General features: G+C 37.7%; 1 protein-coding gene across 2 annotated transcripts in view; it reads right to left on the minus strand.

The window, feature by feature from the left end:
* Nucleotides 1-14,696, minus strand: part of HIBCH (3-hydroxyisobutyryl-CoA hydrolase) — a 69,611-nt gene extending 54,915 nt beyond the window's left edge. The window contains exons 1-5 of one of the 2 annotated variants that reach the window (XM_031451801.2): nt 14,507-14,696; nt 10,684-10,726; nt 5,361-5,498; nt 3,778-3,862; nt 802-882 (exon numbers count right to left, since the gene is read on the minus strand). In XM_031451801.2, the coding sequence (XP_031307661.1) occupies nt 802-882; nt 3,778-3,862; nt 5,361-5,498; nt 10,684-10,726; nt 14,507-14,541 (382 nt within the window). In that variant the 5' untranslated portion in view covers nt 14,542-14,696. Of the gene's footprint in view, nt 1-801; nt 883-3,777; nt 3,863-5,360; nt 5,502-10,683; nt 10,727-14,506 lie in introns of both variants that reach the window. The other variant, XM_010991981.3, reaches the window with a different exon arrangement.
* Nucleotides 14,697-14,908: the final 212 nt, after the last annotated feature.

The following is a 14,908-nucleotide window of genomic DNA, read 5'->3' on the forward strand; positions in this document are numbered from 1 at the left end:
CCTAAAATATCCATTAATGAAGAATAGATAATATGGTGAAACTGAATCATATAGAACAGTTACATTCCATGTTATTAAAAATCTATGGAACAGCATTACAGTAAGATAGTATTATGCAAATTTCAAAAACAAAGTAATACTACTTTTGTTCATAAATATGTAGTAAAAATATAAAGTTTGATCTAATAGGATGCACTAAAAATTAATGACAGTGGTTGCTTCTGGAGAAAGAAATGGTACTGAGGAAAGCAACAAAATGGACTAAACAGTAATTTTAAAAACTTGTAGTATTCTATTTTATTTAAATAGTTTTTAAAACATCAAGCAAAAATAAAATATGGATATCTATTCCTTCTGGGCTGGCAGGTACACAAGAATCTGTCATTATTATTCCCTGTAATTTAACATTGAAACATATGATTGATAGAGGCTTCACTTCCAATAAAATCTGGAACATCAACTATAAAAGAAATTTCATTCTAGAGTTCCTCAATAATTAGGAAAGTAACTTCATTTCATACAGAAAACTGGGACCCAAGTTTTTCATTTTCCAAGAAAGCCAACCATATATAATCAAAATCCATGTTTTCACATTGATTGTGTGGCAAATAGTTAGGTATATAGCTTATTTACTAAAGTGTGAAATGTTCTGGAATGAGCAGTCAGACTAGTTTAATCAAGTTTATTTCTGGCACAAAGTATATAAAAGATTAAATAAGAGTGTCTGTTGATTACATTTTAACAATTCACACTGTGCAACTTAAGTCTTGATTTTCAAAGCTCTCACCAGAGCACACATACCAATGGCATTGTTCAGCACATATTCTTCTCTGAAGAGGTCCTGAGTCATCTTCTGGTCCGTCTTCCTAGCTTCTGAGAGTGCTACAATAAAAAAAAAGAAAAAAAGGATTACAAATCAAAGAAAGTGTTTTCTAGTCAATACGGTCAAATAGAATAAATTTAAAATACTGTGATAGTAAGTACCAGGGGGAAATTCTAGAATGGTTTGTTAAGGTTCTGAAGATGTTCATGCCACAGACATACTATAGTTAGCCCCAGATCCATAATCCAAATTCAAATGTCAAGGCAAAAATTCTTATTCAGAACCTCTTACAAAGTGTAAAATTAGAAGTTATATAGCACTACAAAATGCATTTTCTTCTATTTTCTGTAGCACCTAAATAAACATTTGCTGGATACATACTTCCTTTGGTAACGTACCTTAATACAAAGTACCTTATACTTATACACAGAGAAAGGCATGCACATGTGTGTGCACAGAGTTCTACATATTCCGTCAAAATACTTCTGCCACATTCATTTCACCATGGAAGATTTGTTGAGCCTCTACTAGTAACCACACAATGTTTTAGATAACAAGACAGCAATCTAAGATGGCCACCCTGGAGTTCTGACTAGTAAGACAGACACACTACTAAAACACACTCCTGTGTTATGCTCGCTATAAGCCTGGAGTGCTGTGGGAATGGGAGCAAGAGAGGTGTAATTAAAAGACTTCCCAGAAGAGAGAGATCTGAGCCAAATATGAATAATCAGTAGAGATTTCCCAGAAAATGACTGGAGAAAGTTCTGAGTAGAGAAAGAAGTACTACAAAGGCACACAGGCAAGAAAGAATAAAATCAAGAAATAAGTAGTTTTAAAGGACTAAAGGAGAATGGTAAAAAGTGAGGCTAGAGAGGTAAATGAGATAGCAGTATCTTTGTTTATTAATATCAATGAAATATAACTTCTCAAAGATGTTCTACAGCATAGGAATACCTGGCTTAATAAGCAGGTGTTCAGTAAATATCTAAATAATAAATAATATCAAATGGTTTCATTTCCATTGCAATTTCCTATTATCCAGACTTTACCGCTACTGTATTCCTATTCTAGTCAACATAAAACTACTAACAAACCACTCTCTTCCATATATTGCAGGCTGATATGCTTTTCCTGCCTTCAAGTCCTATGAGTATTACCTACTAAAATATAAATTAAAATGTAAATATACACGTTTCCTCTTTTATGGGAAAGTTACATAAAAATTGTTGACTATTAACAGATTTTTAGACTAACTCCAGAACTCTGATATAGTTTCCTTCAAAATGTTCCAACCAAATGTTAGCTTATTTTCCCAGTTTTTTAAAAAAAGCTTTGATATCTAGTTTTCTTGTTCTGAGTCTTTCACCAATAAAACCCCCAAAACCCTCATCTATTATCTTTTATTCAGTCTTTGTCATTTCTTACCATTTCTCTAAAAGGAAAGGAGTGAGAACTGTATTGCCTGTGGAATAAAGCTTTTGCCTCAGAACTCTTTGGAGATTTCCTTCTAACCTTCTAATCAATTGGTTCCATATAAATTAAATGATGTTAATATCATTAAAAAAATTTTTTTCAGAGTGCCACTTACTTAGACTATGATGTTTAAAGAAACTAAATTTCCTAGAATTGAAATCCACTGCTTTATACATGTAAACTAGAATAACTCTAGAATTTATAACAGTATTTCTTTTTTTTTTTTAATTTAAAAAATTTTTTTTTCTTTTTGGGGGGAGGAGGTAATTAGGTTTATTTATTTTTAGAGTAGGTACTGGGGACTGAACCCAGGATCTTGTGCATGCTAAGCATGTGCTTTAGCACTTAAGCTATACCCTCCCCCTAGTATTTCTTACTATCAATATAAAGTTAGGCCTATATGCAAAAATAGCTCACAGTCAGAAGAAGCTAAAAATCAATACATAAGGCTCTGCCCATTTGTAAAGTGACAAGATAGAAGGCCCAACTCTAGAGGAAAGGTCAATTCCAGGCTGGAAAACATTTTAATTGTGGGCAAAACAATAAATTCAAAAACAATTCCGCTAACAAGTCAATCTAAGCAACTAAAAATTTTAAAGTGAAATTTGAAGACTCAGTTACTTTAACACGTATTTGGAATTATGTCCTGAATCAAGCTTGTTTCTTCCTATTTCAAATATAATGGTTTACATAAAGTTATAAAATTCATAAATAGATCAACCCGAACATTATTGTCTTAACCCAATATGAAAAACAAACAAATATAAAATGTAAAACACATGGAAAAGACCATCGCAGGAACCTATCAATCCCATAAGAAACAAAACTGAAAATGTGAGAACAGTTTTCAGTATACATAAAATACTAACAAGTGGTAATAACATTTCTTCTTTTTATCTTTAATAGTTAAATGTGTACAGATTGACCCAAATAATTAGAAAGACAAGGAGAATTAATCTTTTTATTCATCTCAGCATGTTCATTTAAACACACATAAAAAATATATTGATAATATTATAGGATAAATTCTGTAAGGACATTCTTGCTTTGGGATCATGAACAATGGGAAAGTACAAACTCATGGAAATATGTGAGAGCATGGCATATGTGCAGAATGGCAAGTCACTTACATAGCCAGACGGAACTGCTTAATATCAGCTTTTCCAAAATGAAAAGTGGACTCATTAACCATAACTGGACATTTTGTTTAGAATAATTCAGGAAGAGAACCAAGATATCTGAAGTGCATACGTGTAGTTAAAAAATAAAACAATTCACTATTCTCATTTTTCTATTAATTACAAAAGGTAAGTCTTTATTCCTTTTTCTAAGTTAACTTCATTAAGAATTATTAACATTATAATTTTAAAAATTCTAAGAAGTAAAGCAAATCACAAAGCACTATAAAAATCTGCTAATACCTTATCAGTGCTATTGGGGGAAAAAAGATTTAGGTGAGAGGGGAAAAAAGTTTTTACCTCTGATATCACCCCCAGCACAGAAAGCCTTTCCACCAGCTCCCTTTATGATGACCAGGAAAGTTTCTGGATCTTGTTCCCACTTCTGTCCAAATGTAAAAGAAGACAGTATATAGCATATCATAAATACAAACTCATGAAAGATATGTTTGCATGCACATAGACATATATATGTATAGATAGAGATATATGTGGATATAAATAAAGCATAAGCTTTATAAAGCATATCCAGAAGAATGGATCCCACTTTCATTTTCTTTTCTGGCATAAATTAGAGGTCACTCCAACAAACTTGCTAGATGAGTGCATTTTGTGATCCAGATTTGATGATGGCAACTGAAATCTTTACCACGACACCTTTGAAACCAAGGTGAAAAAATACGGGCTTAATTTTATGTTATATAAGCGGTGAACAAATCAGCCCGAAGACTGTTGATAAATAGAACAGTAAACCTTTCTACTGTGGTGATACAGGCCTACTGACAAATTTAAAAGGAACAGAGTTAAAAAAAAAAAAACACTTCTATTGATCAGATCTGAAAGCGATCTTGGGTTGGTAAGGACAGCTAATAATTAAGTAGGATGAAAGAATCAAGAACCAGTGGAAATTGAAAAGGCTAAAACAATGGATCAAACAAAAAATTAGTTAACCAGAGACAGAGAAATTAACAGGAAATCCATAAATTCTACACTTGAGAATAAAAATAAAAAATGGGCAAAGAAGAGATAGAACTAGACAGATTAACCTTGTGGTTGTCCAAAAAAGGTTAATACAATGGGTTACATTAATAGAAGTATGGTATTCTCACATGGAAGTTTCTACTTTCTTCCACTTTAATCTGGAACACTTGGTCTATTTCTCTGTATCACATTTAAGAACATATTACAAAGTGTCCCAAACAGACAAAGCAGGATGGAAGAGAGACTCATCAAATGAATAAAGGAACTTGTGACCAGGGGAGAACTAGTCTTTAACCCCTGTGCAGCCAACTGTGTTAGGTACACTATTTCACTTCATCTTCACAACAATTCTATGAAATATTATCATCCCCATGTCACAGATGAGTAAATGAAATACAGAGAGATTAACTTTCCCAATCTACACAGTTAATAGAAATCCAAGTTCCAAGCACAAGTGGCCTGACTTCAAGTTGTGCTTTTTCACTGCACCATGCAGTTAACTTAGAAAAGCTTAAGGTCTTCTTTAAGAAAAGGCTGGGCAAGCAGTTCAACAACAGCCGTCTTCAAATCTGGAAGCAGATTAGATTTGTATACTCATGACTCAAGAGGCAGAACCAGTATACTGGTTAAAAAGTTGGATAAATAAAGAGTGGCAGAGCACAAGAAGAAACTTGGAGCTATGTAAAAGTGGAAGAGGCTGTCTTGTGAGGCAATGAGCTCCCTGTCACTAGGGGTGCTCCCCTAGGATAACCACTTAGGGGAAGTGCTGAGGACCCAAGAATCGACGGGATTTGGGCACTGATTCCAGATAGTCCAATGATTCTATAGAGAGCATACAGAAGTGTTCTATTAAGATATACATTTAAAAGGATCCATATGATTGCTTTAAGAAAATTACAAACCTTTAGTTGTGGATAAATCTGCCGAATCATATTAAGATTCAGTGCATTCAGGAACTGTGGTCTGTTTAGCGTTATCACTCCTGCACAACCTTTTCTTTCCAAAAGCACTTCTGCTGCTGCATCTGTGTGCTTAGACACCTTCTGTGTAAACAGAGAATAACTATAAGATGAAATTCATTAAGGTTTTGTCACAAGCCAACATCAAAACATATACATTAAATACAAATCTTTCACACAATGTTAAGGGTAATTTAATGGGTCACTAGATACGTCTGACAAAGGTTTCTGAGTTTATTTAGACTCTGTAGACAGACAATCCAAATCAGACTACACATACCTCTTAAATCTCTTAATTTTTATTTCTGAGTAAACTTGGTCAACTGATTTAAAATAGAACCCAGCCCTAGAATTTCCTGGACTATGAAATACTCCTATTTCTGTGTACCAAGCAAGTATTTCATATTAGGTACTTGGAAATCAAAGGTGAATAGAAAGGGCAAATAATTCTGCCTATAGCAGCTACCAACAACTGGGACAAAAAACATGGTATTTGAGTTGGGCCTTGATGTATGCCAAGAAAAAAAGGGGGGTGAGAATCTTGGAGAGCAGCACATGCTAAAACATAGACAATGACTATTTGGAAATATTAAGATGTTAAACATGAATGGAATAAAAGCTGGTTGAGGAAATGAGTGATGGGAAAATAGGTGGAATAAGTAGTTTAAGGCCAGATTACAAGTCATATCATTGTAAAGAACTTGCCTAAGTCATGGAGTGAGGCAAGTGACCTCCCCTTCAATACTCACGGTAGTTCTAACTTCCTTGATTAATCCCTTACTCATATGAAAAGACAGATGAAAGAGTAAAAAAGCTGCACTTTTCAGATACCTAATCATTCTAAATTTTAAAGTAATACAGATAAAAGTTTTCAAAGCATACAAACTTGTTACATACGAGTATTAATAAACTCTCATCTCCTTCCACATTGTATTTCTTTTTTGCTTGACCCACGTCAGATTCGCCAGCCAAAAAAAATTTTTAAGTTTCATGACTGCTTTCACTGAACAATTTTACATAAATTTTTAACTAACCAGATGCAATCATTTAAAATCCTATTATTTGGTTTCAGCTCTGAGATGCTGAGAGCTGAAAAGATGCACCTTCTGACCGTATAACAAGAAAAAAAGATGAACAGACTGCAAATTAATGGCTTTTGGTGAACTCAATCAGAGAAGTGAGGTCACAGGGCAAACGGCCAGTAATAAAAACTGGAGACAGGTGCCTTCAGGGAGATGCAGGACCAGAATAAGTGCTTACCTCAGGCAGAAGCCCTAAGAAAGATTAACTAGAATTTTTGATGACTTGCTAGAGGCCGAGTGAGGGCAAGTGTGATAGTATGAAGCTCTGGAGGACGGGTGGGTGGTCACAGTCATGGGTGGGGAGATTCCACACTTGCTGGTTCTTCCTCTTGGAACCCAAACAGGCCCTCCCAGGGAAGACTGGAGAAAGCCTTCCATGAAGTGCTGGCTGAGGGAGGGGAACAGCAAGCACAGCTAAATCCTTTCCCCTCATCTTCCATACAGAACAAAAGGCTAAATCTGCAGGGAGGGAGGAAGGACTTCAAAGCTGGCAGCTCAGGCATGGAGCCCCACTACAGTGGAAGAATGGGATGGAAGCCTACAAAATAAAACCCTTAATCCCAAGGGAGAAGCACTTTAAAACCATAGCCTACTGACTTTAGTGTTTACCAACCACAGCTGGGAAAAGAAAGGGCACAAAGGAGAAAAAAAAAAAGGCAGCCCATCCCCAGCCAAGGAACAGAACGCTTATGACGGCCACACCCCTGGACTCCAGTTCACACTGACCTCCAAACACTGAGGATTAATGGGATACAACACCAAAAGTATGATCCACAAAAGAAAAAACTGATAAGCTGAATTTCATAAAATTAGAAGCTTCAGTTCTGCAAAAGATACTGTTAGAGACAAGAAAGACAAGCCAGAAATTAGAAGAAAATACTTGGATATCACATATCAGACAAAAGATTTGCATCCAAAATATACAACTGTATAAACAACTCTTAAAATCAGTAAGAAAACAAGTCAATCCTAAAAGAGGCAAAAAAAAAATTGAGGATCTTCAAGGAATATATAGGGATGGCAAAAAAAAAAAAAACCAAACACATGAAACTCTCAACATTTCTCATTAGGAAAATGCAAATTAAAACCATAATGAGATACCACCACACACATATTAAAATGGCTAAAATCCAAAAACAGACAATAACATGCTGCCAAGGACATAGAACAGCAGGAACTCATTCATTCTTAGAGGAACTGCAAACTCGTATAGCCACTTTGGAAGACAACTCGGCAAACTTATAAAGTTACACACAGACTTACCATACAATCCAGCTATCACACCCCAAGTGAATTAAAAACATATGCATACAAAAACCTGTAAACAACCATTTAGCAGTTTTATTTATAATTGCTAAAACCTGGAGGCAACCAAGATACCCTTCAACAGGGAGATGGATAAACTGTGGTACATCCAAACAATGGAATACCATTCAATGATGAAAAGGACCAAGTTATCAATTCATGCAACAACACAGACGAATCTTAAACGCATTCTGCCAAGTGAAATAATCTATATTTACAAAAGCCATTATATTGTATGATTCCATACAATCCAAAAATGACAATAACATGCTGCCATTATATTGTATGATTCATATGACATTCTGTAGAGGACAAAACGATAGGGGCATAAGCCAGGTCAGCGGTTGGGAGTGGGAGAAGTGGCTGACTACAGAGGGGAAGTTTTAGGGTGACAGCACTGCTCTGTACGGACTTGGGGTGGTGGATGCATAATTTATGCATCTGTCAAAACTCACAGAAGGTTACATCACAAAGAGTGAACTTTAATGTATACAAACTATTTTTTTAAAAATCAGCCAGGATGTCAAGGGATTCCAACATGGAATGCAGACTATGACAAATCAATCTAACTGAACTACACATGCATGACATAAGCATACTGAAGTGACTTCAGTGACGGTGGCAGGAAAGTTGACGTAAGTAACTTTAGAAAACAATCATTTGATTGGAAACTGTAAGGAAATATACAAAAGAACTGTACACTAACACTGCTCTAGTTAGTAACTTTGATTCACATGGTGGGGGTGGTTAAAATTGTGAAACTGCTTTGCATGTATACTGAGGTTAAACAAGTGACAGAGGGTTGTCAGTGAGAACCAGACTCTCACTGTCTGGAGGAGAGTTACAAACAAGCAAGAAGGGAAGGCTACATTGAACCCTGCCCTATGGTACTGAATTAAAGTCAGAGACAGTGGTATAAATCTGTTATCTTAATAAATACACACATAGGATAAATACAGAAACTACAGATATGATACATGAGTTAGCAAACACTGTACACTATATGCATTCTACCATACATACAAGCATTACCCTAGCTCTAACCCCCAAGAGAAAGCCATGACACCCCAGTAACAAAGAGCCAGCCCAGAGCTTACATCTTGATTTCTAAATGCAATTCTCTAGTAAAGGCAACCAGGGCTCCTTGGAGAAATGACTGATCCCAGAGCCAGGAAAGGGAAAAGGTGAGAGGAGCCCAGAGCACACTTCTCATACCAGAAAGTAAGGAGTACTTTAAAAAAAATTGAAAATTAAAAGAATATGGTCCTATCAAAAAGACACAAGAAGCCAAAATGAAGGAATTCCTAATGGCCAAAGCTGGAATTATCTGAGTAGCAAAATAAATAATGTGCTGTTAGATTATAACCCAAAGAATAAAATAAATATCCATGAGTCCACACTGATAAAAATAACTGAATAAATCAATGGAGAAGAGCTGATTCTCCCCACAGAAGAACTCTAAATGATTTATGTAGAAATGCCCCTTCCAGGAGGTAGAGCTTAGTCCCTTCACCTTTTGAGTGTGGGATGAACTTACTGACTTGTTTCCAAAGAACAGAGTGTGAAAAGGGAAAAATGGTAACTTTAGAAAAGAAACACTGACATGTCTTACTGACCTTTCTCTCTACCCAGTCTCATATCCTTCCAGTACATACAGTATATGAAACACCCCAAGCGAAGTCTGGGTTGGTACCTTATAAACAAATGCTTTACTATTTCTGCACCAAACCAGAAATATTTACCCTAGTTAGGATAAAGACAAAAAAAAAGAAAAGCTTTAAGTATGCTCAGGTTAGATTGTCCCACCAAATATAACCACAAATAAACCACAAACCCACCACGAACTTCTGGTTTTCAGGTTTTAGAGTTGCAGATAAAAGATCTGTAGTGTCCACTCCTTAAAGACTATAATGAGAATCAACTGAGCTAACACATATGAAGTACTCAGAACAGCATCTGGCACACCCTACTGCCGTATCAGAGTGACTTGTCATTTTAACGTGCAAGGTACTTGTCAGGCTGTATGAAAGGTGTCTCAGTTCACTTAGGCTGCTGAAACAAAAATACCATAGACTGGGCGGCTTGTACAGCATTTAATTCTCACAGCTCTGGAGGCTAGAAAGTCCAAGATAAGGCAGCTGCGGATTCGGTGTTTGGTGAAGTCTTACTTCCCGGTTTATAAATGGCTATCTTCTCACTGTGTCCTCCCCCAGAAGGCAGAAGAAGTGAGGGAGCTCCCTGGTGTCTCTTTTATAAAAGCACTGACCCCATTCATGAGAGCTCCACCTTTGTGACCTAATCACCACTTAAAGTCCTGACCTCCAAATACCAACATGTAGGGGATTCGATTTCAAAATATGAATTTTGCGGGGACATATGCAGTCAATAGCAGAGATATACAAAAATGAATTAAAAGTATTTCTTCCTTGCAGTGTGATAAACTAACACCCTCTAAGCTTTGGAAGGGTACTTTTAGTACAAAGTAGCTAATGTGTATAAAATGATTATTGTATGCCAACCACTATGCTAGATTTTTAAGTGATTTACTTATCACTCATAAGCACTCTAAGGTGGATACTATTAGCCCCATTTTATATATGTAAGAAAGGAGGCTGAGAGAGACCAAGTAATCTGCCCAAGATTAAGCAGTGGACCCATTATTTAAACCCAGGCATTTTGACTTAAGATCCATCCCCTTATCCATAACTTTATGCCACCTTCTGTAAGTTGTACGTGTCAAGTCTTGGCACTATAAAATTCGAAACTATGGTGTATCAAAGCCAACGAAACCTGCCAGTATTTCTCTACTTCCCTAACAATGACATTTTAAGTTACACTTCATAATCTAATAATGCCAACAAAACAAAGTCCAAACTTACCAAATGCTGCAGTATGACATTAGTCCTTCTGGATGAATTAAACCTGAAACAAATGTAGAATACAATGAATATAGTAATCTGGGTAATCATGTTTCAATGTATAAATACTATATTCCCTTTTGTTTGCTCCAGCCTTTTTGAAAAGGTATTACAAAAGTTAAGAGTTTAACTCTCATTCACTGTGGTAAGAACACAAAATGATATGGCCACTTTGAAAGTCTAGCAGTTTCTTACAAAACGAAACAAAAACATAATCTTACCACATGACCCAGCAATTGCACTCCTTGGTATTTACCCAAACAAGTTGGAAACTTATATTCACTCACACACACACAAAACATCCTGCACATGAACGTTTATGGTAGCTTTATTCATAATAGCCAAAATATGGAAGTAACAAAGAGGTTCTTCAATAGCTGGATGGATAAACAAACTGTGGTATATCTATACAATTAAATATTACTCAGCAATAAGAAGAAATCCACTGTCTTTCCGCAAAAGGACATCGAGGAACAATAAATGCATACTGCTAAGCAAAAAAAGCTAATCTGAAAAGGCTACATACTGTATGATTCTAACTATAGGACATTCTGAAAAAGGTAAAACTAAGGAGACAGTAAAAAGATCAGTAGTTACCAGGAGTTTAGTGGGGGAGGGAGAGAAAAACAGGTGGAACACATGGGATGTTTAGGGCAGTGAAACTAGTCTTCACAACTGTAATGAGAGACCCGTCATTACACATTCGTCAAAATTTTCTGCAAACCTAAAACAAACACAGGACTGACTTCAAGTCCTAGTTTTCTTTACGAGACAGAATTTTATTTCAAAGAAAATTAATGTAAACCTAACAAATGTAAGTTTGAAGCACTGTACACAGCATTTCTAGGTCAAAAAAAAAAATCTCTAGACCAATTACTATAAAACAGAATAGAAAATGAACCCAAGTACAACTAAGTTTCCTGCCAGATTCTATATAATCTATTTTCTACTTACACTGATTTATACTCAGCTGTTATTCAAAATCTAGTATTAACTTTTAAATCACAAAAATGTATTTGAATGAAAACGAATATATGTATGTATATGCATGACTGGGACACTGTGCTGTACACCAGAAATTGACACACTGTAAATGACTGTACATATATATATATATATAAAGTGTATTTGAGTATGCAGAGTCCCCAAGTGATGCTGAATTTATGGGCTTCTCTTTCCTTCCTTTTGGCTCCAAAACTGCCATCTGGTGGAAGGGAAGAGACATACACGTTCCAGCTACTGCTAATTTACTAGTTCACTTTATCAGGCCTATTTTCTTCAGGTGATGGTCAACTTGGCGGCTTGTACCAGTTGTTCTGAAAGTGTGGTTCCTAGACCAACACCATCAGTTCACCGGGGAACTTGTTAGAAATGCAAATTCTTGGCCCCACCCCACCCGCCTATGGAATCGAGACACTCTGGGGGTAAGGCCCAGAAAGAAATCTCTGTTTAACAAACCCTCCAAGTGATTCTGATCCATGCTAAAGTTAAAAGCAACTGTCTTAGAAGGGTAAGAACCTTGCTAATTTAGATTTGATTATCCAATAAAGCACACATGGGCTAACAAAATTAAACAACTTTTCAAGAAACTGTTTAAGATTATGACATAATAAAAATGTGCTTAATGAAGATTACAGAAGTAGGCAAGGTAGAATGTGGAAAGCACAGATCAAGCCCAAGGCCAAGTAATTCAGGCAAGAACTGATGAAGAGCAGCTGTGGAATCAAAGGAATGATTTATTGAGTTATTACGAAGTTAAAAACTCAAAGGAAAAGATAAAGAATTATATCAAAAACGACTCCAAGATTTCAAGCCAGGAAAGCTAGGAGAAATAGGTACTGAAAATGTTGTGAAGGAAACTAGCTGGTTTGTGGGATGAAATATGAATCCATTTTGAAGTTCTTGAGCTTGAAATGACATTGCAGAAATATTCAACAGTGAGCAGAGAAGAGAGGCTAGAGTTTGAAAGAAAAGTTAGAACTAAAGGCATGTCAGGAAGTCACACCCACAATCACTGAGGCAGAAGCACTTCTCAATGCTCTATGAGGAATAAATGAGAAAACTGCAGTTGAAAACTAGTGTCCTGAAGGCTGTCTGGGCCTACAAATGTGTTGTTTGGTTAGCAGTGTTTCAAAGCGACAAATACTTAAAAATCCAGAGATTTCACTTAAAAATGCAGTTTTCCAGCTTTTCCAGGAACACTGGTCGCTATGGAAATCCTGAGTCTACATTCTACAAAGGCTACAATGCCAGAGGCTGAGAAGCTGCCTCCTTTAGACAGAGGGCTCTCTACTGCTCACCAGTTCCCCACCAGTCCCCACTGCTGCCAGCCAGCCAGCATCACTCAACGCTTCCTTCTGAGCCCCTGCATTTGGGTTTGTGACTCATAGCACAGAAAACAAAAACAAAAACTAACAGTCAAATATTGAGCCTTCAAAAACAACTATGCAGAAGTTCAAGAAAGAGAACAGATAAAGAACAAGGTCCCACTGTACAGCACAGGAAACTATATTCAATACCTTGTAATAGCCTATAATGAAAAAGAATATGAAAAGGTATATTTATAACTGAATCACTATGCTATATACCAGAAATTAACACAACACTGTAAACGGACTACACTTCAATTGGGAAAAAAAAAAGAAGTAAAAGAAAGGAGGGAACCCAAGAAGCGAACCAAAACAATGTAATTCGGCAAAGCACAGAGGAGATGGAGAAAGGAATGAGTACCAGTAATAACTTAAAGATCAACCTCTTTGAAGAGGCTCCCTGACCCCCCTCTTCCTTTCTAAATCCAGCTGTCTTTTCCTTTAAGACAGTTACCAGAGTTGATAACTAAGTATTACTTCTGTTTAATTATTTGTTTCTCATTTGCTATCCTTGGACTTCAAGGACCTGAAAAAACAGTAAGAACAAGTAATCCAGGGTGGCTATAGGATAACACAAGTGCCTAGAGCAGTATCTCCCCAGGAGCTATAACATAACCGTAAGTATTTTGGGTGGGGGGGGGAGGGTAATTAGGTTTCTTTATTTAATTAGTTATTTTAATGGAGGTACTGGGGATTGAACCCAGGACCTCCTGCATGCTAAGCATGTACTCTAACCACTGAGATATACCACCCCCCACCTCCCAGCCCCAACAGTAAGTACTGTTGAATCTATGAAGTAATTGGGGCCAAATCTCTGAAACCTGGGCTGGGAAGTTTTTATTTAATTCCACAGGTAGGAGGACACCTCTAAGAGCTTCTGAGAAGCTGCACTGAGTAGCACTAACAAAAGTGAAACACACGTTTGCACACACAGTCCACCAAGCCAAGTTGTGTGTCCGCCAACACTAGCCTCAAAGTTCCAGACACCTGTGCTAACGCTGGAACAAGGGTCACACCACGAGCCCAGATGCGGCAAGTGGCAAAACGCGAGAGTTTATTAGCACGAAACATGTCACAAAATTCCTCCAACTTGAAACCCTGCATGTCCCCCAAACTTACTCAACTTTGAAGAAAGGAAACAGAGGGCAGTCGAAACAGAAAAAAATAGTGCTAAGTCAAGGCTGCCTAAGAACCAAAGAGGCAAAAAACGAAGGTGATGCTGCAAAAGTGTTAAGAGTAAGAGCGAGGCCCGGAGGAGGGCGGGGGGTGGTCCGTGGAGGCCGGGGCTCGGGTCTGAGAGCTGCGGCCTCCAAGGGCGACTCGAGAAACTTTGAGGCCAGGCAGTCCTGACCCCTGACCTTTTCCCCATGGGCGAGCGCAACCGATGAGCCTGCACAGGCCGCTGGCTCACTCACCTAGACATGAGTCTCCACACTTCCTGCAATCCCATCGCCAAAACAAACGAGCCTAAAGCAGCCCAGACGAGTCTGCGCACTCTCACGTCACGCCGCACGTCAGACCCGACCACCGCCTCCGGTCACAGAGGACAAGTCCTCCAGACGGCCAGAGAGGCCCTGGGGCAGGACTTTACTGCGCAGGTGCCGAGGGGTGAGGCGAGAACAACGGCCTGAGGAAATGGGTTGAGGGCGGGGGAGAGAGAGAGAGGGTGAGAGGGGGCGGGGGCTGAGTTAGGGGCGGGGCCGGAGTGAAGGCGGAGGGTGAGATGGGGCGGGGTTGAAGGAGCCGGCGGAGACCAGACGCGGGCTGGATGGGAGAGAAAGGATTGCTCTGTAGAGGCTCAATCGAAGAACCCAAGT

Source organism: Camelus dromedarius, chromosome 4, assembly GCF_036321535.1.
Source record: "Camelus dromedarius isolate mCamDro1 chromosome 4, mCamDro1.pat, whole genome shotgun sequence".
NCBI classification, from domain to species: Eukaryota; Metazoa; Chordata; class Mammalia; order Artiodactyla; family Camelidae; genus Camelus; species Camelus dromedarius.